Source organism: Aspergillus ambiguus (genome assembly GCF_047715705.1).
Source record: "Aspergillus ambiguus strain CBS 117.58 unplaced genomic scaffold BDV59scaffold_27, whole genome shotgun sequence".
Taxonomy (NCBI): domain Eukaryota; kingdom Fungi; phylum Ascomycota; class Eurotiomycetes; order Eurotiales; family Aspergillaceae; genus Aspergillus; species Aspergillus ambiguus.
The window spans coordinates 328248-350879 of record NW_027395540.1 but is presented as its reverse complement, the minus strand read 5'-3'; the positions used below and the strand labels follow the sequence as shown (position 1 = coordinate 350879).

Sequence of the window (22632 nt, the reverse complement as noted above, 5' to 3'; positions counted from 1 at the left end):
ATATGCTATTTTATGTACATTAAATCTCGGGGCAAGACTAATAGATAGCTAAGACCGAAGGTAATACGTCAGGCAGCTTCACGGACTAATATCAATTGGAACGCCATCTCCTACCGTCAGTGCCTCCATGACAGCCTCACATACTCTCACTGCTGCTAGGCCATCCTCCCCCGAGCATCTTGGCTTGTCAGTCCCCTTGACTACCCTCCCTAAATGCTCTGTCTGCCGTTCGAACGGGATCCCTGATAATACAGAAAGAGCCTCGCGCTGCATTGGAACATTCCAACCAATCTCTAAGCCTAAGCGTTGCGCATCCTTCGGATCATACGTCCACAATATATCATCCGGAATACTAAGACTGCCGTTTGTTCCGAATATGCGATACGAGTCCACTGGTGTCGAAGCTGGAGGATATAATGGGTTGTCTCCTGTAGCAGACTCCCAACCATATGGACTGGCAACATTGTCGCTGACTGCAAACGTGCCCACAACACCATTGGAAAGTTGAAGCATGATTGCTGCTCCTTCGTCGATAATATCGTCTGGGGTAACGCCTCTGTAACGTCTCCGCCGGACTGTCGGAATAGCCCACACACGTGTGACCCTTGCCCCTGTCAAGTAGTGAAGGGCGTCGATATCGTGCACGAAATTTGTCCAGATCGGCCCCCCTCCCCCTGAGCGGGAACAGCGCCACTGTGCGGCATTGTAGTATCCGTCATTCTTCTTTGCTGTCCAGTAACCGGACACCATAGTTATCTCGCCCAGTCGACCATTCTCTATAGCTTCCCGCGCGGCTGTAAGCGATGGATGGAATCTGCGGTGGTGACCAACCAGAATGCAACATGACTTTTCCCGGGCAAGCTTGACAAGTTTGATACCCGATTCAGAGTCCGTGGAGAAGGGCTTTTCAACTAGCACAGCCTTTGGTAAAGCAACGGAAATCACGTCCATCCCGACTTGCACGTGTAGCCCGGAAGGTACGCAGATCACATAGGCATCTGGATTACTGCACGTGGGAGAGGCAAGCAAAGCCGATACAGACTCGAAATGGGGCACAGATAGCTTTTCGGCGAGTTTCTTTCCAGGGGCAAACGGGTCAAGTATCGCCACCAGCGAGCATGTAGGAGATGATATAAGATATTCCGCATGGAGGGGGGCAATTGTGCCTCCCCCAACAAGAGCGACGGTGATCTTGCCGTCTATGGCCATGTTTTTAATGACATACAATCTATTGCATGATGACTCTGCTGTAGAGACGTAGCTATCGATGTACTCTGCGGTCTCTTATCAGTACCAAGGGTCGCTCCGGGATATAAAAAATAGTGCCGGCTGGGGAGCACAGAATCGAACGCCTGCAACCGCCGTGATACAAAATGGGTCGTTTTGTTAATGCAGCTTAGTCTCATTGCTCTCAATTTCTTTGGTTTAGAGATATATGCAGCGTGCAATTTTGCCCCGTGTGTTGAATAGTCGTATTTCACCTCAACGGAGATTACCAGTTTTTTCCTAAGAACCTTATACTTCCGGGTGAAGCCACTAGATGGATATCCTCGAACAGTCCTACCAATACGGCAAATCGCCCCTTACTCTAGGCGCCCTCTCCGTCCCTTACCGCGCCTGTCTCTATGGGCAACCGATTGCACGCTCCCTGTCACCCTTACTACATTCCATACTGTTCAGGTCGAACGGTGCATCATGGACGTTCCAACTGGCAGAAACAACAAGCAAGGATGATTTTTTACATAATCTTCACCGTTCAAATTCTATCGGTGGCTCTATCACAATGCCCAACAAAGTCACTTTCCAGCCGCTATTAGACGATTTAACTGAGGAGGCCCGCGCAATCGGCGCCATCAACACCGCATTCATTCGCCTGGGTCCTGGTGGCCAGCGACGATATATTGGAACTAATACGGACTGTGTGGGGATTCGTGATACAATTCTTCAAAATGAGCCTGGGGTACGTGATCAGTCACATGGCCAACCAGCCCTTGTTGTGGGTGGTGGTGGGGCGGCACGAAGTGCGGTGTATGCGCTATGGAAATGGTTCCGCCCGTCTGAAATTTATATTGCAAACCGCTTGAAATCAGAAGTTGATGCTCTCATATCTTACTTCCAGGCTGCTATTCCCGGGATACATTTGCGATACCTGGATACAGTGGAGAGGGCTACCCGTCTGCCACCGCCCTACCTCATCATCGGGACTATCCCAGATTACCCACCCCGCGATATTGGGGAGGTAATTTGTTGGAACGTTTGTGATGCCATACTGACAGGCTTGAAAAAAGGAATTCTGGTTGATATGTGCTATATGCCTTCACCTTATACCCGTCTTTTCAAAACTGCGAGGAACAACGGCTGGAAGACAATCTCGGGGCGTGAAGTCCTCGTTCGGGTCTGCACGGCGCAGCAGCTCCTCTGGATTGAGCGCCCACCAACACAGCAAGGGATTGAGGAAGCCTTATCTGCTATTGAAGGAATCTCATGGGAACCTAAACTGTAATTTACCTGCTATAGAAAAGTTACCTGGGTAAAGAAATGCATCTTCAAATATCCCACGTAGCGAAGCCCAATAGTTCTCCAGAATCAATAATAGCACGCCGTCTTTTAGGTAATCGGAATTCTGTCTCTCAACATGGGTCAATTCCGAAACACTACTGTACGTGAGTGTTGTGGATTGATCTATTTCCCCGCAGACCGGCATAATTATAAACTACCCGGAGCGGGCCACGTCGAGGCTTCGGAAGGCATTTGCGGACAATCGAATATAGTATAAACACTCCTTTGTGACAGGTACTCGAGACTTTCATAATTTGTACCAACAGTATATTGACGCATTTAAGACAGCATCATGGCCGCCTCACATATCGCGCCTTTAGCTCAGGTAGGGCTTATCCACAAGGCAGATGAATGAATGGGTCCAGTTGATAAAATTAGCCTATTACTCTGAAGCTCTCAGGCAAGGTTATTCCGAATCGCCTCTATCGAACCCCCCTCAGCGAATACGCGTCGACGTATGATGAGAATAACGTCGAGAACTGCGGGAAGCCCCTGTTGAGATACGCCGAGCTTTATCAAGAGCTTGCTGATGGTGGTGCTGGACTGATCTGTTTTGGCAACATCCCAATCCATCGTGACAATCTTGAAAACTACAACAATGCAGTTCTGGATATCAACAATCCCTGGGATCCTGTTGAAGCATTTGCGCCTGCAATAGCAGCTGCCAAATCGCGTGGAGCTGTCTGCCTGCCACAGCTACAGTTTCCCGGTCGACAAGTTCCAGAATTTTTAAACAAGGCGCCAAAATCATCTTCTGACGTACATTTGTTACCTTGTCTAAATAAGACTTATGGGCAACCTTCGCCTTTGACCATAGCAGAAATCCAGGACCTGATCTGCCGATATGTCTGGGCCTCTGACGTGTTGGCGAAAGCTGGTGCAGATGGGATTATCGTAAGCCTCCATACCACAATAAACAGCATCTCTCTAACAATACTATACAGCTACATGCAAGCCACGGATATATCATGCAACAGTTCCTTTCTCCACGGATCAATAAGCGAACCGACCAAGTATGCTTGATTTCTCGATAAGATATCCCGCGAATGTTAACATGTAAAACTTAGTATGGTGGCAGTCTTGAAAACCGTGCTCGCTTCATTCTAGAGGTTGTTGGTGCTATTAAGGCCAAGCTTCCCTCGGACAAGTTCGTGATTGCCGCTAAGTTTAACTGCCATGATTGTACGTGCCTCTCGACTGAATATCAGGGGCAACGAATTAACGAGCCACCTGTTAGTTATCGAAGGAGGGACAAGCTTTGCTGAACAATGTGTCGTCATCAAATGGCTGGAAGAAGCTGGCGTCGATTTCTTTGATATATCTGGTGGCACCTACGAGTCCCCCGCCTGGCGTGGTAATATCATGAAGGAGTTGGCCGAGCGGCCATCACAAAAGGAGCGCGGGAGGTGCGTGAACCCACATTCCATGTTGTGTTCATAGCCATCGGACTGATGTATCTAACTTTGTGCCAGCTACTTCATCGAGTGGGCCCAGGAGCTGAAGAAGGTCTTGGTAAGTAAGATGTAGAACCATTGTCAATTATGTATGCTGATTGGATACAGACCCGAGCCGTCATAGGGACGACTGGTGGATGGAGAGATAGCCATCGTATGGCTGAAGCCGTTGAGAACGGAGACATTGATATGTGCGGTCTTGGACGTCCTTTACGTGAGGATCCGCATTTCGTGAGAAAGGTTTTGCGTGGGGAAGTGAGAAAAAGTAATCTGTAGCTTGTTCCCTTGGAAGTATCAGATTGTTAACCACTCACAATTTTTGCTCTGGATTTTACAATAGGCAAACCGTCATGTACATATCCAAGTAAATCTTATCTGTGACCATTGCACCTGCACATCCTGATATATTGGAGCATGTAACGTTATTTTTCTTTACCCTCAGTTTTCTTTTATTTTATTTTAGTTTAGTTCCTTTTTTGTCTATCTTTATATCTCTGTGATTTGGATCTCTTTGTTATGTGGTCTATTATTCTCGGTTTATAAATTGATAGGAGAAGCTGTTGTTGCAATTTTCCCCCAGAACCACATAAGATACTGGCCTATTAGACCCCCCTACCGCCGTCTACTTCTAACGTTGTTCCGGTGACGAAAGAACTTTCGTCTGATCCAAGGTACCAAGCAGCATTTGCGATATCGCTTGGCTGAGTGATACGTTTCATTGGCAAGGACTCCTGGATCTTGTGTAGTCGTGTATCCGAATCCCTGTCTTCCCCGATGCTGGCTTGTAACCTGCAGTTGTATGTTAGTATCCCTGAAAATGTTTGTAGGATGTATTTACATGGAGGTGTATCCAACGGCTGGTGATATGCAGTTGAAACGAATGTCAGGGGCGTATTCAAGAGCCATTGTTTTCGTGGCAACCTGGTAAGTGTTAGGCTATAATTTGTGTTCCATGGGGCTCATGGCCCTCACGGTAACAGCTGCCTTGGAGGCATTATAAAACGAGAATCCAGGGCGTGGCCGAGTGCATCCGGTGCTGCTATACTTAGCACAACTTCCAAAGGCACTCGTTCTCTTACTCACCTCGTGATGTTGATGAACGTGCCTTTTCCTTGCTGCATCATCACTGGGGCAATTACCTGAGCGCTGATGAATATTGGCTGGAAAATGGAGTCAGTTACGACGATTATTATTTACCGCTGGTAATATTCACCCGGACGTTGACACGAAATATCTTATCATAATCGACAATGTCTTTGAGATGCGTGGGCTACCTGGGTCAAATACAGTTCCGATGCCTCTCTGGGTAAAATAACTTACCGCAGGGGTCGTCACGATCCCTGTTCAGATTTAGCTAATTGTGCATCATTAGATATTACTGAAGACCTACCAGCATTATTGACGACTACGTCAACTCGACCATAATTTCTTTTGGCAATGTTGAGTGTGTCTTCCCAGGTTTGTCTCGATGCAACATCCCCATAAATGTATTGTATATTTGGGTCATTTCTTTCTTTCTCTTCTCCTTTGTTTCGATTCAAATCGATTATGAGGATTTTCCAGCCTTCATGGCTGAAACGCTCCGCAATTGCAGCACCAAATCCATCTGCCCCTCCGGTAACCACAATTACGCCTGGAGCGGCGGTTGTCATGATAGAACGAATAAAAATCGAAGTTCCTTCTTGAGGCGAATGTGTGTACTCCAACAATTACTGTTGATGGCGGATGGTTATGATCTATATGCCTACCCCACCCATCCAGCACCACCGACCCGGCATCAGATTTAGTTGCCGGATGTAGTCTAAGTTCCGACTCTCCGGTTGTAGGCAATTCATAAGGCTAGCCACAGAAAATGCCCAGGTGTTGTAGCGCAAAGTGAGTCGACGGCTTCAGATTCAATATGCCCAACATTAAAGTCGCCATCGCATCAAATTCGCTGGGAAAATCTGTGGCAGGCCACTCGATCCTACGAAAGCTCGAAGTAGCCCGATCACATGGTTTTGAGGGTGTTGAAGTGGCGTTTGAGTGTCTCGATGCTCATGCGGCATCGTTTCTAGGTTCTCGCAGCGAATCTCTCCGAGCAGCAGCTGGTGATGTGCATCAAAAAGCAAGAAGTCTGTCACTCCGCCTTATTGCCCTCAATCCATTTGGGGCGTATGATGGACTCAAGGATCCAGTGGATATCGATGACCGACTAAAGGAAGCAGAACTATGGTTTGAGCTCTGCGTTATTATGGAGATTCCAATATTCCAAGTAGGCCTCTTGAACGTAAAGGACTCTATGGTGGATAACTAACTACTTAGATTACGTCCTGCCTCTACCCTATGGATGAAGCGCGCATCACGTCCGATCCAAAGGTCATTGCAAGAAATATGAGACGACTAGGGCTGAAAGCGCAAAAATATAATCTCCTCGTTGCATACGAGGCTCCTGCCTGGGGAATCCACATCGACACCTGGCAACACATTCAGGAAATCTTATCACTGGTAGATCTACCAAACGTAGGGCATTGCCTTGACACGTTCCATATTTCGGCCCGAGAGGCTGGAGATCCATTCAATGCAGGAATTAGATCGGGCGGTCTCGAAAGGCTTAAGTCAAGTTTAGATGAGATGAGGCATATTGTCCGTCCGTCGAGCATCGTGTACCTCCAACTAAGTGACGCGACTAAAGCGGATCCTGAACAAACGAGCTATCCACGAAAGGACTTCAACCAGCCAAAATTCATGACCCAGTCACGAAATTGTCGGATTCCTCCATGTGAACCAGAGGGTACGTTGCCCGCCGATCGAGTTGCCAAGGCCATTTTTGACATGGGTTATTCCGGTTGGGTCTCAATCGAAGTGTTTCACACAGACATGTGGAGCGATTCTGCATCGTAATTTGTTTCCTCTATTGCATACGCATCAAGATTCTAACTTATGCCAGGGTACCTGACAACTGGGCAAAAAGGGGAATGAGATCCTGGCGAGAGATTTCCCGCAGGTGCAGCATCGATGGTGACGTCGGTAGTGAGTAGTCCAAAACAAGCTTCCAGGAGGCCGGTCTCTAACTATATCCTAGGCCCCAAGCTGTAGTGGACTAGATGAACGTTATTGCATTAGTGTCCTGGTGGATAATTGCGATTATGATGTACTATTGGTAGCCAGTAGCTCCAAGAATTGTTCATATTCGATGCTTGCATAGCGTAGAATATCTGTCTGGGCCAGACTTCACATCACACGGACATCCATCACATCAATTGATTCTCAATCACAATCTATGAGCATTCCAGTCTCTACCCTGCTCCTCATTTGCTCACTTCAACCTGTCAGTTTTCACTACCTGCTCCTCATTATCTCCCTTACTCATTTCTTCTTAGCTACTTGCCTTTATCTGGTCCCCTGCTATGCATTAACTCCCTTAGATCGAACCACTATTTCAGAATGTTCAAGAAGGAGTCGCTGGCAGGTACAGTCCTTCTGGACAAATTCGATCGTCTCTTCGCCTGCAACGCCGGCGAATATATCGACCTGTCTCAGCTTGGGGATCAGTCTGGCGGTGAGAGTTTTGTCCTGGCGGCAAAGACCAGACTGACCTTTCTGCGGGATAGCGGCCTATGCACACGCTACGCCTCTAACATTATCTTTCGTCAAAGAAAGGATCTTTTTCCGTCGAGTGATCAAGGTATCTATGATACCAGCCATCGAGACAGTTTATCTCCGCAGCGCATGATCTCAATCTTGCAGCGCAATCGATAGGCTCTTCCCATAACAATATTAAATGCCAGTCCGACTAGTCAAAAGATCTTATCATTATACTCATCTCTAGGTAGGGAAGGTCTACTCAACAGCCGCCTACTTAAGTCCCACAGGAGTTACAGGCTCGGGAGCAACTAGGGGATCCCTAGGGGTCAGCTCGCTAAAGCTATTTCTTTCGGGGAACAGCTATTGAAATACGGCAGCCATTCTATATACTTGCCCGGCCTATCCTCTACAAAGATAATAGTAGTTAGAGAGAGGTAAGCACCTAGCCGACTATAAAGTATACTATCCTATTAGTAAACTGCTAATATTATTACTACATCAGGTAGTAAACATAGTAGAACTATATAAATAATATAATACTAGAGGGGTCTCTATTTCTTCCTACCTATATATTATGACTCCCTATAGCCTGTGTATATCGATACTAGTCTAGATATTCTAAATCAGGGTGTTTAAATAGCGAGAAAAAACAGGGTATTTATAGTTAACGCATATTACCGCGATCAAAGATTAACACTAAACTTTAGAAACGACTTTCTAGGGTAATTAGTTACTCTAATATACGAACTTTCTACCACATAGTATAATAGAATATTTAGAACTATTACTATCTAATAATTCGGGATATACTCTATTATCTTCCCGACTATTTCTTCTGATGACATTTTAGATCTAATCTAAGGATTAGGAAAGAAATACATAGTAATTATATACTTTTAAAGACTGATGAGCGGTAAATACTTAACTAAAAAGACTAGTAAGAGTACGGTAAAATCTCCGTATATATTTAATAGTAATTAATCTTATAGTAGACTCTATAGGGAATAGCTTATCTCTACCGCAGAGAGACGGTGGTATTCCCATAGATAATATTATTTTAGTTAGTTAGACCCTGACTCTATACTAGATATAGGTAACCGCATTATTATTATTATTAAAGAAGTAGGCGGCTATATTACCGAAAATAAATATAGATAATAAAGGAGTTATTTCGATCAGAGCCAGAAGAATTATAATATAGCTCCGATTGAAAATTAGTCGCGTCTCATTATATTATTAGTTAGTTACTCTATATGTCCTAATGGCATAACCCTTGTTTCGGTCTATTCAGAAAGATGATGGTAATGATCGATTCTGGCACCTTGACGAAAACATCTGACTATGGAAAAGTAAAGAAAAGGAAGAGAAAAGCCTCTGTGCAACCTGAAGCCCTTTTATAAAGCTTTAGATGAGCCATCTTGATCAGTGGGAAGTTCCAAAGACAAACTCTACTATGGAAAGTGCCATCACACCCCTAATTAGATCTTATATTATAGCCGTAGTAAGTAACTATAGTATATTATATAATAGTATTAAGAAGGGTACTTTATCTTAATTCATTTATAGAGAGCTTATAATTCTATAAAATCATACTCGGATTATATATAAATATACTATAACTTAGGCCCTTAAAAACCGTATTAAATAGGGCCTACCTACAGGCTAACAGCGCAGAGAGAATGCTACTCCAGGTAAATACTAGTAAAGCGAGTAAACATATATATATGTCTCTCGTGGAGAAAACTAAACCTAATAGTATTGGTAGGATTATACTAAACCAGATATTATAAGTAATATCTGAAGACTTATTGAATATTAGATAATATACTAGTTCAACTATATCTCTCTAATGTATTTAGGATTATAGTCTATAGAGAGAAGAAATCTCCTTTACTACCTATAGAGTTTGGATACGAAAGGACAAGAGAAGAGATAGTTAATTATATAATATGTCAGACGTATGGTGTGATGCCTCCAGTTGCCTATTTCGGGATATTTATATGCTGCATTGCTTATTGAAACATTGCATTATTCACTGAATCATCCCTATGCGTGCCATACTAAGTCATTCACTTTGATTCACTATTCATTCCATATCCACTCCTTATGATTCAGACCCTTCATTCTATTCAGATCTACGGCCCATCTCTATTTAATATATATATCGCCTGAGTCCTCATAATTCTTTTGAGGATTAAGGATGTGAGTTTCCAAAGAAAGTGTATCTATTCAGAAGCTATCTCAGAAATCATTTACTTTATCTTTTCGATCTATTTGACTTATCTCTCACTTTCTACTTACCCCTTCTTTAAATTTCTATGAGTTCCTCCTAGAAATCTAAGTATTCTGTGAGGAACATCTGAAGTCAAATCGAATTAGTTAGATATTCCTTCTGCAGCTATACCGAACCTCCCACGGTTCGATAGAATGAATAGTGAGTCGGAATGAATGACTTAGTATGGCACGTATAGGGATGATTCAGTGACTAATACCAGGAATGGTTAGCGACGAGAGAGCAGGAAAGAGCGAGAATATAATAGAAATAGCACGTCTACAGCCGTTTAACTAACTGGAACACTCAGAACTTGGGGCACAAGGAGATTAGTTATGGGGCTAATGGCGTGCGCGGCGAAGGCATAAAGACGACGGAAAGGGGCTTTGGAGTAGCTGTTAGTTATATATTGCCGAGAAGAGGCTATTCCGAGCTAATGAAAAAATAGTTAAGACATTCTGTTGGCCACTCAAATGTATCATGGAACAATAATATCGGAAAGTATATCTGTTCCAACCAACCCTCAGCAAAGGCTCCAGTGGGTACCTAAAGTGACAGCTATACGTTGTAAGGCGCATGGTATAATCTACTCTTCAGTCAACGAGTTATATCCTCTCCATTGACTCGGGTCTACAAAGGGTGTCTACAAAATCTTTTACTGAAGGCATGCAAGGGGATCGATCGGGGCACACTGTTGGAGTTCATTTCCTCTTATTGATCGTGACAGAATATTAGGTAAGCCAAACGAGTCTGAGGGTAATTCTCTCATCCATTATAAGATGCAGATCCTGCTATATTGGCACCAAAAGAGGATAAATGTTGCAACTCACAAACCAATAATTTGTCTGTCGTCACCAGTTTACTGGTTCTGTCGTTGTACATCTACTGGTATTTATTAGTTCTTATTGGCCTGCTCTGTTACATGTGCTTGACGAGACATGAAGTGACTCTGTACTAGACGACTAAAAGTGATTGGACTGCTACTTGAAACTCTATTACTCACACGTAAATCAGCTCAGCGCGGAGCCTACTGTTAGTCAAGCGCGCGCAATTGGTGCTGGGCAACTTGCTTGTGTTAGGGTTGCGTACTGTACTCGGTGAACAGGAAAGAGGTCATCGAAGAATAAAATGCCTAGATGCGGAAACTGCCAAATGCATTAGCATGATGGTGATCGTAGGTTTATCATATGATGGCTATTCTCTAGTTTGGACTGGTGCATTTGTAAATGGCTCGTAATTGTCATCACCCATCCCATAACACCATCTCTTGTCATCCCTCTTAGGATAAATTTTATTAATTCGTTTGTGATATATGAACTTGTGTGATTCCACGCCTCGGAGTTTGCCAGGCCAAAGACAATGGATCTCACTATTGTTTTGGTCTACTCTCTCTGTTCATGCTCATGCATATACGTCGCGGAGCCATTTCTCTGTTTTTCATTACTGCCTGCAACCATTGTCTTTATTATAGCGGTAATTATTTATTACCGAGAAGTCCTCAATACTCCAAAAATGGAAGAGCCGCTTGAGGATTCCTTCATGGGGCGGCGACGGATTCGCGGATCCGTGGAGAAACCATGTAGGTAAGGAATCGGTCTCTACTTTTCAGGCAACTCGTTATCACTTAATAATTTACATATAGCTGAATAACCCATTTCCATTTTATTTTTTGTTTCCGCCTTGCTAGATGGAAACATGGGGGCGCACCACATGCCCTGTCAGTGGTTATCCACTGAAAGGTGGCTGTAAACGTTATACATATAAGAGAGTGTATTCGAAGAATACAATGCAACGATAGAAAGAGGGCTGAAATATGTTAAATACGGGAGAGGTTTAGAGACCAGTGTTCCTTATGACTCTACATAATTTAAATAGTTCTGCCTCTGCGTTCATTCAAGGCGCCAACATTAACAGTGCCATTCTTGGAGGAAGGAAGAGCCGAACATAAATTGGGTAAGCGTTCTATAAGGAAGGTGATTGATACTGGGTGGTACAGCAGAGCCAATTAACATCACTTACTGGATTACTAGTTAAGAATAGATAATCAATGTAAATATCGTTGCTGGTTAATTGGTATTATCCCTAGAATGCAATTATATGTTACTGGCGTACTGCTTTGCTGTCTATGTCATTGTAGAATTAGAAAATTATTTCATAGTACGACAGAAACAGATGACGCGTTGAAGTCGTTCTCCCGTCAAAGTATACATCCTATCCACTGTTGATACAAATAATCTCTGTGATAAGGCGCCAACACAACGAGCTAGCGCAGATAATCAGTAACAAATCTCACGTCAACGCACCTACAATAGGATAGCGTCGAGAATATGGAAGACGCAAGAAATATCGATCATATTTGACCTATCTATACCCTACTAACCTATCGGCAAGAAGCAATGAAATATTTCGCGGGACTTTAAATATCTTTCAGAGGGAACGAAATCTTTCATAAGGTTTTTGGCTCGCAATCTGCTCCTCCGAAAACCAATTACCGTGCATCCCATATGGAACACGTTGAGGAAGGAACACTCGCGCCACGACATCTTTCATACCTACGGCGTCAATAACCCAGAGTTCGCTTCGGCTGTCTGGCCCGGCCTGGCCGTATTCATCAAGCTGTGACTCATCGAATACGTAAGTGACAAGCCATCCATCATCTTCGGTTTTACCATTATGACGGGGCACAAATGAACATTCTTGTGCATACCAACCCACAGGCAAGGGGAAGACCTTGATGGAATCTTCGGAGTGATCGGTCGCAATGATCTCGTCTAGCGTCCTTTGATCCACTACCCCGTGTATTTGTGAGGGAGGGCATGACATGCCAGTAGCTATGAGACGCTGTACATCCACCTTTACCAAGCAGTCAATTTTCACGCTCGTTAGGTTGGTATCAACAAAATCCCCTTTTCTCATGGAACAACCGTAGATGAACTGTGCAGCGTGCATTTCCAGATGTCGTGGTACGTGTGGGAATTCGAAGGGAATGGTTGAAAGAGCCCATTGTTGGGTGATCTGGGGGCCCAACTGGTAATAGTAGAGGCGGCACTCCGGCTTCCGGGCACAGGCGTGTTCTGGAGCCTCCAAGCCGCCCATATGGTATAGTGGAGCGAGGCTGTTCATCCGGCAAAGCAAAATGTGTACACGTACTCCATCGGGGACATCTTCGTCCCAGGTGCTTGCAGTGTGCATCACGATGCATGCATCAGTATCCTGCCATTCAATCTTTTCTGGGCAATGACGTGGGAAAATGCCCAGTCTAGTCCGACCGGTTCTGTCATACTCGACCGCAGACCGGCTGTATGTAAAATTTGATGGGTCCAGGGAGACAGGGCAGTCTAGCAGGACAGTATAGCGACGAGAAACTCCAAAGTCGTGCATAAGCTTCCCGGCTGCTAGCCCCGGGACAGGTTTGTTGAGTCGAGGAGAGGCGGTTAGAGGGCACCCAGCGGGTACAATGGAATAATGAACAAACGGCGGAAGGAAGGTAGAATGAAACAGAATCAACTCCTGTGTATACGGGTCCACCCGGGGCTAGACGAATTTAGCGTTATTCATACTCAGAGAAGAGTGTAGCTGGAGAATTGGGGCTATCACACACATGGGCCGTAGTCATCTCTTTGTAAAACCCTTCGATACCTTTCCCTCCGAAGAATGGTTCAGAAATATCTCCTGTGTCAGCTTCTCCTTCGGCTTTTGCGCCTGTAAACCAGCCGACCGTCTTCAGTGATGGCAGGGATATCCTCATGGGAGGGCCGATTTCATTTGTTGCCAGTACTCGCCCATCGTGGTAGAGGATATTGGTGTTGGACGCACCAACTCTCTTAATTGGACAAGCAATGAGCCTCAAGTTTGAAGCAATGGCAATTGCGTAGGTTTTTAGTAACTGTAAAAGCATGTGGAAACGAGCGGGCTTTGGGTTCACCATCGTGGTCATACTGGGTATGATGGGACTCAAGCTTTTATTATGGACAGTAGCACAGTGGATATCCGTCAGGACATATTGGTTGCTGAACACAGGCTGCACTCCAGGTGGCTCCACTGTACGCTTGAAGTAGACCCCAGTCAACATACCATCTCCGTCGAACCAGTGCAGCTCACGATCGCTATCGACATCGAGAGGGTTACTGCCATTGCGGATATACTGGCCCCCTAGAAATTCTTCTGGGATGATCCCTTCGAACTGACACGACTCTGCCAGGAGAGTGGTCGAAGTCGGGGCGTAGTTGCCCTGTAGGTATCTGATTTCCTGTTAATTCGGCTTTGCTGGCTATGAAAAGGTCACCTACGGGTTGCCAGCCCCGTTTCCAGACATAATGAAGTTGACTGAACCGTTGAATGTCTAATTGATGAACGACTGTTCCAAGACTGTTGTACGCCTGCATCGCCCTTTGATTTTAGTACAGCCCGAACGGGTCCAGGTGGGGAATAATAGGCTCGCTATGTTTCGTTAGCCGGCCCCCGCGACCGCCCCTGTGAACCGAGCGTATGTGGGATATCTATCCCAACTTATAGACACCAACCACCACTTCCCCTTTCATTTTTCCTAGTACCAGAATCCTAGCCACTAACGCAAGGTGTTCCAACACGAGTTACCACGAAGTTATACGTCCTGGCATGAGGACGCGCGTGATCATACTAATGACGTTATATTTCCGTGCCTCAATGAGCTGCTTACTTCGATCTACATCCCAAAGGACTGTCTCACGCTTAAGGGGGAAATTGGTGACATCAGTAACCAGACAACTTTTTAACCCCAGAATAGTCACAGGAACAATTTTAAATTCACTGCGGTAATAAATACCAAAATCTTCTGCTAACAGAAGACACACAAGTCAGTTCTACTCTCCAGAGTTTCTAGTCCTGGTGCAAAGAACATTCGGTAAACTGATACCTGTTACACCATGGGGCTAGATTATTTAATGGTGTTAGTATATACGAATACCACTGCATTCGGCTGGCCACCAACCCTAATATTCGCGTGTCAGGCATATCACATACAATATACCATGGGCTATCCTCATGACCAGCTTGTCCTGGCCTTTCCTGACCCGCCTGGATTGTGCAAAGATCCAGGCATTGGTGATGGTATCGAATCTATCGAATCTTCTGTTGGTCTTCGCGAAGACATTCTTATCATTGTACAGGTATCACTGATAGCAACCATCCCTTGGGATTCATACCTCGTGCGGAACCGTATCTGGACATATCATCCGGATGCAGTCACCGGCTACACCTTGTTCTCCATCCCGTTAGAAGAGGTTTTCTTTTTCGTCATCCAAACTTATAATACGAGCCTGCTTTATACGATATTAACGAGGAAATTAGTCCTGCCTGCGTATCTCAGAGAGTCATCAAACAGGCAGAGAACCGCTGGTACGATCCTACTGCTCATTCTCGCCCTGGGCGGCGGAGCTGCCGTTTATTGCGGACACCGGTATACGTACCTCGGGCTAATTGTAGTATGGACGTCTCCTTGGCTCCTAATCCAATGGTTAGCCCCACACAACTCAGCCAAGGTCAACAGACATTGCTCATACTGTACAGGGCATTCTCGTCAGACTTTATAAGCACCTTTCCTCGGAAAGGATACATCGCCTCTGTAATGATCCCTACCGTCTTTCTATGGGTCGTGGACACCGTCTCTCTCAAGAGTGGGACCTGGGTAATTGCAGACTCTACCAAGTTGGATATCCAGCCCTGGACCGCGATGGATCTGGAGTATGTTCTTCGCCACTGCCGCCTATACAACCACAGAGTAAGATAGCAAAAGTGAAAGAGCTAACCTATGTAGAGAGGCAATCTTCTTTTTTATTACCAATGTCATGATCGTGAATGGATTAATTGTGGCCGACCACGCCATTGCCCTGATGCACTGCCAGCAGGCACAGTCGGCCGGCAAATTACAAGAGGAGCCATCCTGTAGTCGTATATTGGCTAATTTTATGGCCTCGCCAAAAGTGCCGGACCCTCGATTTGTACGTGACCTGCATGATGCGGTGCATCGACTAGCAATCGCCAGCCAGAGCATGTATTTGGGTAGTGCCATGTTTCAAGGTTCATTGCGCATCGACCTCATTTTCCTGTGAGGGCTCTCTGGATTTGCTGCATACCCTGGTGCTAACGAGATAGGTACTCATTTTGTCGAGTGGTGGACGATCTCGTCGATGAAGCTCCAAGCACAAAGACCGCGCAGTCGGTAGTTGAGCAGTGCAACAAACTTCTCATGATGAAGTTTAGCTCTCCATTGGATTTTACAGACAGGGCAAGAGAAGCCGGGTATAATTCCCAGGTAACACAGCAGTTAATAAACGCTATCAATAGGCTTCCTGTCTCTCGGCTGCAAGCTGAGCCACTACAGAGTCTTCTGAAAGGCTTTCGGACAGACTTGAAGTTTGATGCTCAGCATGATGGTTTCCCCATTGGCACCGAGGCTGATCTGGACGAGTACTCCTATCACGTGGCGGGGACCATTGCTACATCCGTTCTGCAGCTTGTATCCCATCGCCATCCATGCCACCCGTTGACTAACCATCATGCCCTGCGCGACGAGGTGTTTCGGGCGGGCGTTCGGATGGGGAAAGGGTTGCAATATATTAATATAGCCAGAGATATTGGCCGCGACGCTGCAATCAATCGCGTCTATCTGCCGACAAGCTGGTTACGAGAGGTGGATTTGTCGCCCGCCGATGTGATTTGCTGTCCGTTGAGTCCTAGATTGAAACTATTGAGATCCCGCCTTCTCGCCAAAGCAAAAGAATACCACGACTCCTCTGTGGCGGCTATCCAGAAATTACCGACAAATACTCAGGCCCCTCTACGAGCTACGGTGATGAGTTATATGGAGATAGGTGTCGTTCTGTCCTGTGGTTTCTGGCCCGCTAAGCCCAATGAGAAACTGAATCTGCCCCTTATGCGTCGGTTGGTTGTAGCATACAAGGCGATGGCAAATATCGGCTGATCGTTTGAGCTTGCGATGGAGGATTCTACACAGATTCAGAAAAGAAGAGTTAAAATCCCTAGGAGCAGCGGTTCTATGTAGATAAGGATGGCATGCGACGGGATAAGGTAGATTGAAATGCCATCGGTCATACACCAGTAAGTGCTAGTTACCATATTGCTTCAGTGTGTATTGGAAATTTAACCGTAGAAAATGCAAACTCTAGGTACGTCTATGTCGTATCCGATATAATATGAGACTCGGCCAGAGTTTAGCGTAGGAGGTAGATTTCTAATCCTCGAAACCCTTTCTACCCACAATCTTGCACCTTTAGTACGTCTTATAACGCTGGCTGAGACATGAAGAGCAAATTCCTGATTCTAAAGCCAATCTAAAGTGAGAACATAGTTACGGAAGCAGAAATAGGGCGTCAATTTCAAGCAGTATTAGGTATTCCAAAAAAACATGCCATCTGCACCCAGCCTTGGCATCCAAAAGTGAACACTAACAACAACAACCCTATGATCATCGCTGTTATCCTAAGGATGCTTAGAGGCCATCTAGCTTTAGCTTCGCTGAGATCTGCTATTATATCTGCTGCCACCAATTTGGCGCTCGCCAGGCAAATTGGGACCCCTGTACCGGGGTGGGTACTGGCACCCACAAAGTAGAGGTTCTGGATGCTCGGGTGCTTGGTCTTTGGGCGGAAGCACGTCACATTGGAGAACGAGTGGGATAGACCCAAGATTGCACCACGGTCGAGGTTGTATTTACGTTGCCATGTGACCGGGGTCTCATGTTCCTCGTAGACAATTTTCGAACGTAAGTCTTTCGTCCCGATTTGCCGTTCAATGGTTTCCAGGACAAAATCCTTCGCTCTTTGCACTGCCAATTCCCACTGGTTATCTGCATCACTATACCCGGACGATGTCAGGTTGCCCACCGGAATCAGGACCACTATGGCCTCTTTTCCAGTGGGAGCGGCGGTAGAATCAATGCGGCTAGGAACGTTAACATAAAAGGATGGGTCACTGGGGATGCTGTGTTTATCGAAAATGGCGTCGAAGCTTTGTCTGTAATCATCGGCCAAGAAGATATTATGTGGCTTGAGCTGAGGAAGGATCTTGTCGAAAGCCCAAAAGAACGAGATACTGCTGCATGATGCAGGACGCCGCTTCAAATTTTGTGCCTGGCTTGAGGGCGGCAGAAGCTCGTTGTATGCGTAAACGAGATCTGCGTTAATAACAACGATATCTGCGAACAGCTGCTCCCCAGAGCATAACCTGACGCCCTTGGCTTCATTCTTTCCTGAAAGGATCACGGATTCAACGGTCGTATTCAGATGGTATACAACTCCACACCTTTTCCCAATATCCGCAATAGCTTGCAAAATCTGCGACCAAGGTTAGTGAGTGCGCCAGAAGTATCCCTGGACTACAGGATACGGATGTGTACATACCGTATGAAACCCTCCTCGTGGATACCAAATACCATCCGTCGTCTCAGTGTATTGCAGCAAAGTATATGTGCCAGGGGCTTTGTAAGGGCTCATCCCTAGGTACATAGAGGCAAATGTCCAAGCTTTTCGCATTTTGTCAGAGCGGAAATACCGAGATACACACTTGTACATCGTTTCCCACGGACGCATCTGCATCAACGGGCGCACTAGTTTGCCTAAACTAAGCAGTGAGGGGAAGTTTTTATGTAGGATGTTGGTGGACGAGAGACTATAGTATGTTCCTGCCTCTTCCAAGAAGGCGCAGAGTCTTGGAAAACTGCCTGAGCCTTCATGGCGCTCGACTTCCATCTTAAGGCGACTCAGATCGGTGGACAGCTCGACTGTGTCATGATCCGCAAACCAAATACAGTAGTTTGGGTCACATTTCAAGAGTTCTATCCGCTCTTGTTCCATAGTGGTGTTGAGATCTTGGAAAGTCTCTTTGAATAAATCGGGCATCAAGACGAGTGACGGGCCTTGGTCGAAGCGCTGGACTGATTAGAGTGACGCCTTTGCGGAAGACGAAAGTGTAGGGTGGCGTAAATACGTAGCCATGCTTAGAGATTATGGAGCACCTTCCTCCAACATAGTCATGCTTCTCAATTACTGTAACTCCGTATCCCTGCTGCGCGAGGCGAGCTGCTGTCGCAAGCCCTCCAGCGCCCGCCCCTGATATGGCCTGTAAGTCTATGCTAGGAAGAGTATAGAGCTTCATATACCACTCACCCACAATAATTACTGTTGATGTAGTCATCTGTGTGTATAAGGACTGGTGTTGCGCGTCTATGGGCTGACTCTGTTACTCAAAAAACAAAGCATTCCATCGTATGAGGTGTCCAAACACTTCGCGCCTGCAATTAGTACTTACCACACAACCGACCGCAGACAACACCCCTCATCATCTGAGTATTTGCATTTTTCACTTCAGGTGGGCAAGGTTGCAGGTGATCTTATTTGTGTTAGGGTTAAAATTCCATCGACCTGATCCCCGTGATCGTTTGGTGTATCTAACCCGCAGAAACCAGATCGTGTCCTCACTAGGTAGTTATCTGTTACTGGATGAGGAGCCATGCATGTCAGTCCCCCTCTGCAGCTTGGTGCAAGAAGCTGCTTTCAGAAATACCGTAGGTAGATATTTACTGAGGTGTCGAAATAAAGTTACTTGGGTTTATGCAGGGATCCTTATCCGGAGGATTCGTCCACTGGAGTGGGAAATTTGGGCATGTTATTTCAAGTGCAAAATGGGCTGGTTACTTCATCGCCAACTTTACTAGGGATGTCACATTGATAAAGTTCGCAAACAGACAAGGAGATGACAATGATGATCCAGTAAACTATCATCACCCTACCATCACCCAGTGATGTACGCGCGTTCCTATATTGGGCAATATCTCTTCAATGGTACTTTACACCACCCGCGTTGCATTCACTTCGTTTCAGTATCCTAGGAGGCAGGAAATTCCGCGGTGGGAAAATTAACGACGTCACAGGTTACAGAAAAAGATGTCAAACGTGCCTTACCTATGGTGCTAGTCCTGTTATATTAACCCTTTTGTCATCCGATTGAAGTCCATATGAACACCTCTTTGTTTTTCGTGACGTGGCTGGCAGTAAACCAAGAGACCAACGCCGCTTGATATTGAAACACACCATGTCGGTTGACGAACTCAATCACCAGACAACTTACGGAGTCCTAACCGCATTGCAATCGAAAGAGAGAAGTGTGTTGCATCCTCCCACCTCAAACACGGCTTTTATCCTAAACACATCTTAGCAGTATCATTATCACGTTGTACCAGGGATTATTCGGCAGAATCTCAACAAAAGCGCAATCTTCAGCAAGAAAAGGTATTGCTAATCAATAATGATCTGCGTATCCGCGTTGGGCAACGTCAATACTAAAAGGAATGGTAGATCCTCTTAGCGCCTTCACATTATCTTTCGAGTTTTCCAGGGAAGGATATTCGGGGGAAGCTCATCACCGCATTCAACGGGATCTTCAAGATCCCGGAAGACAAACTTGAAATCATCAAGCGCGTGATAGAATTGCTTCACCTCGCATCACTGTTGTAGGTGAAAGGCGTTTTAATACAATCTCTTAGTAATAAGGATGAATCAAGCCTAACATATTTAGGGTCGATGATATCGAAGACTCATCCAAACTCCGACGCGGGGTTCCTGTCGCCCATAGCATTTTCGGTGTTGCACAAACTCTTAATTGTGCAAATTATATGTATTTCCAAGCCCAGAGTGAATTATTTAAGTTGAACAGTCAAGATGGTTTGAAGGTCTTTATGGATGAAATGTTGAGACTACATAGAGGTCAGGGAATGGACCTCTACTGGCGGGACTCTCTGACATGTCCTACCGAAGAAGAATACCTCGAAATGGTGTCAAACAAGACCGGAGGTTTGTTTAGGCTTGCGCTCAGGCTAATCCAGGATGAAAGCGATATCAATCTGTAAGCTCGCTCTCCACCGCCCTTATGATCACCACGCAACCAGCATTCTGAACTAACGAAGTCAATACCAATAGGGACTGTACACAATTAGTCAACCTTCTTGGGATAATTTATCAGATCCGCGATGATTACCTGAATTTACAGGGTCATGACTACTCAGAAAATAAAGGGTTTGGCGAAGATATTACCGAAGGGAAATTTTCTTACCCTATTATTCATAGCATCCGCAGTGCCCCAGACGACCTTCAGTTACGGAGTATTCTTCGACAGAAACCAGAGGATGTGGAAGTGAAGAATTACGCTATCCAAATTATTGACTCTAATGGTAGCTTCGAATATTGCCGCCAGAAACTGTTGGCCCTAAACGCCCAAGCTAGTAACATGTTGAATGAGCTTGATGATGCACAGAATTCGGCAGAGCTAATGGGAATCCTGAGTATGTTAGATATCAGCAAAAACTCTGCTGCTGTTGGGGCTGGGAATAATATTTAGATATATTCCTCAGTCTCTTCACTCTGAAGGGCTAATATTACGGTTATAGTAAAGATTTTTTGCTTTGGCATAGCAACCTAGCTGCATTAGAGAAAATCAATTCAGATCAACCAGTTTAGGAATGACAGGAAAGGACGCCGTTTATTGCAGGTGTAGTTGTGGACTGGCATCACACCTTTCATCACTGTATGTATATTGTTTTGACCGAATGCACATAGAAATTGGGCATTGCTCTGTTTTCATCGGCTGGTATGGATTATTAACATAAAAAACGAAGTCCCTTTTTGTGCTACTATTCATCACCTGCTATATGACCAGGAGAACTGCAAATGCCTTTTTTCCCCTCATATTGCTTGGCCTATCTCTTCGAAACAAACATCAAACATCTTTTAGGTAATTGCACAGTCTGGAATAACCAACATAGCCAAGACTTTTACGTGCTAAACTGGCCGGCCTAGGCGTAGAGACCTAAGTCAAAAGCGAGACACTTTTGAGTTCTACAGATCAAGCCAGCCTGAACATAATGGCTTCTCTTGTACTCTCGTAAACAGGACTTTGCTATACCAGGAGAGCAATCATCAGAGCTCCAGTTAGCCAGTATAACCACGCCCGAATTGTTAGCAACATCTTCCGTATGTATGTTGTAGCTGGCGCGAAATAGTCAGCGCTTCCTAGACCCTAAATACGCTGAAAGACTGATGAACTAGTACATCCCTAGTCGTACATCTGGCCGGATAGTGTTGGTCATCGGCTGCTATAAATTATTAACGGTACAGGTCTCAGGACTTGACCAACTGTCATTGCAGAGTATTAAGTTTGTTAAATATAGAACAAAGCTCTCTTCCATACCGGGCATAAATTTGCACAGCCAAGGCTCTATGACTTCTGCCATGGTCCGACAGGATGCAACGACAGATGCACGCCTCCAAGATAGAAAACCTCGACAATAAGATCGGGAAGTTGTTTATGTCTGGACGCAAATCATATCAAACGATAGCCCAAAAAAATGCAAGGGAAACAGGTCGGCTATTTAATACGAATGCCTCTCTAAATTGATTGGCAATATCATCTCGTTCGTTTTTGTTTGATATGCATCTCAATTGGCAGGCTCCCGAGCGTGGGACTCCGACGTCCTTCTCCAGATACAGGTAAATACCTAAGCCAGTTGTCAGCGCGAGATGAATAAATCTCCCTGGTCGTAAGGCCATGGAAGATTCAATGTCGTATTTCCCAAGCACTTGCTGCATGACATATTGCGAGGTAGGATCGAAGCATGAAGTTCACTGCAGGGTATCGTTTGAAGCAATAATGATCCACATAAAAGCCAGTCCGAAAAAGTCAACTTTAAATTTCTGTACAGTCTGAATTTTCATTCAACTCTAGAGTAGA

The 22632-nt window shown here is 45.3% G+C and overlaps 9 protein-coding genes across 9 annotated transcripts; 5 read left to right on the top strand and 4 right to left on the bottom strand.

Moving 5' to 3' along the window:
- Positions 1 to 78: 78 nt before the first annotated feature.
- Positions 79 to 1209, bottom strand: BDV59DRAFT_194612 (Gfo/Idh/MocA family protein; the record flags this gene model as incomplete). Its single annotated transcript, XM_073692431.1, has 1 exon — positions 79 to 1209. One exon carries the CDS (start codon positions 1207 to 1209, stop codon positions 79 to 81), a length of 1131 nt encoding a protein of 376 aa, XP_073545928.1.
- A 331-nt stretch (positions 1210 to 1540) lies between these two features.
- On the top strand, positions 1541 to 2503 carry BDV59DRAFT_209285 (shikimate dehydrogenase family protein; the record flags this gene model as incomplete). The annotated part of the gene is made up of 1 exon (XM_073695371.1): positions 1541 to 2503. One exon carries the CDS (start codon positions 1541 to 1543, stop codon positions 2501 to 2503), a length of 963 nt encoding a protein of 320 aa, XP_073545927.1.
- Positions 2504 to 2851: 348 nt separating this feature from the next.
- On the top strand, positions 2852 to 4289 carry BDV59DRAFT_209284 (uncharacterized protein; the record flags this gene model as incomplete). The annotated part of the gene is made up of 7 exons (XM_073695370.1): positions 2852 to 2884; positions 2938 to 3453; positions 3504 to 3572; positions 3627 to 3741; positions 3797 to 3965; positions 4032 to 4071; positions 4122 to 4289. The coding sequence occupies 7 exons, from the start codon at positions 2852 to 2854 to the stop codon at positions 4287 to 4289; spliced, it is 1110 nt and encodes a 369-aa protein (XP_073545926.1).
- Positions 4290 to 4615: 326 nt separating this feature from the next.
- Positions 4616 to 5665, bottom strand: BDV59DRAFT_203872 (uncharacterized protein; the record flags this gene model as incomplete). The annotated part of the gene is made up of 7 exons (XM_073694337.1): positions 4616 to 4802; positions 4852 to 4934; positions 4986 to 5049; positions 5097 to 5173; positions 5227 to 5283; positions 5334 to 5353; positions 5404 to 5665. The coding sequence occupies 7 exons, from the start codon at positions 5663 to 5665 to the stop codon at positions 4616 to 4618; spliced, it is 750 nt and encodes a 249-aa protein (XP_073545925.1).
- A 248-nt stretch (positions 5666 to 5913) lies between these two features.
- Positions 5914 to 6896, top strand: BDV59DRAFT_194608 (sugar phosphate isomerase/epimerase family protein; the record flags this gene model as incomplete). The annotated part of the gene is made up of 2 exons (XM_073692430.1): positions 5914 to 6267; positions 6318 to 6896. 2 exons carry the CDS (start codon positions 5914 to 5916, stop codon positions 6894 to 6896), a joined length of 933 nt encoding a protein of 310 aa, XP_073545924.1.
- Positions 6897 to 12279: 5383 nt separating this feature from the next.
- On the bottom strand, positions 12280 to 14167 carry BDV59DRAFT_194607 (carotenoid oxygenase family protein; the record flags this gene model as incomplete). Its single annotated transcript, XM_073692429.1, has 3 exons — positions 12280 to 13386; positions 13454 to 14093; positions 14142 to 14167. The coding sequence occupies 3 exons, from the start codon at positions 14165 to 14167 to the stop codon at positions 12280 to 12282; spliced, it is 1773 nt and encodes a 590-aa protein (XP_073545923.1).
- Positions 14168 to 14756: 589 nt separating this feature from the next.
- BDV59DRAFT_194606 (phytoene synthase) lies at positions 14757 to 16813 on the top strand (the record flags this gene model as incomplete). The annotated part of the gene is made up of 6 exons (XM_073692428.1): positions 14757 to 14779; positions 14841 to 14940; positions 15000 to 15346; positions 15400 to 15573; positions 15647 to 15937; positions 15985 to 16813. 6 exons carry the CDS (start codon positions 14757 to 14759, stop codon positions 16811 to 16813), a joined length of 1764 nt encoding a protein of 587 aa, XP_073545922.1.
- A 319-nt stretch (positions 16814 to 17132) lies between these two features.
- On the bottom strand, positions 17133 to 19044 carry BDV59DRAFT_194605 (phytoene desaturase family protein; the record flags this gene model as incomplete). Its single annotated transcript, XM_073692427.1, has 5 exons — positions 17133 to 17183; positions 17397 to 18185; positions 18252 to 18779; positions 18838 to 18959; positions 19017 to 19044. The coding sequence occupies 5 exons, from the start codon at positions 19042 to 19044 to the stop codon at positions 17133 to 17135; spliced, it is 1518 nt and encodes a 505-aa protein (XP_073545921.1).
- Positions 19045 to 19941: 897 nt separating this feature from the next.
- BDV59DRAFT_194603 (FPP/GGPP synthase family protein) lies at positions 19942 to 22240 on the top strand (the record flags this gene model as incomplete). The annotated part of the gene is made up of 5 exons (XM_073692426.1): positions 19942 to 20013; positions 20205 to 20359; positions 20425 to 20751; positions 20826 to 21191; positions 22195 to 22240. The coding sequence occupies 5 exons, from the start codon at positions 19942 to 19944 to the stop codon at positions 22238 to 22240; spliced, it is 966 nt and encodes a 321-aa protein (XP_073545920.1).
- Between the last annotated feature and the right edge of the window lie 392 nt (positions 22241 to 22632).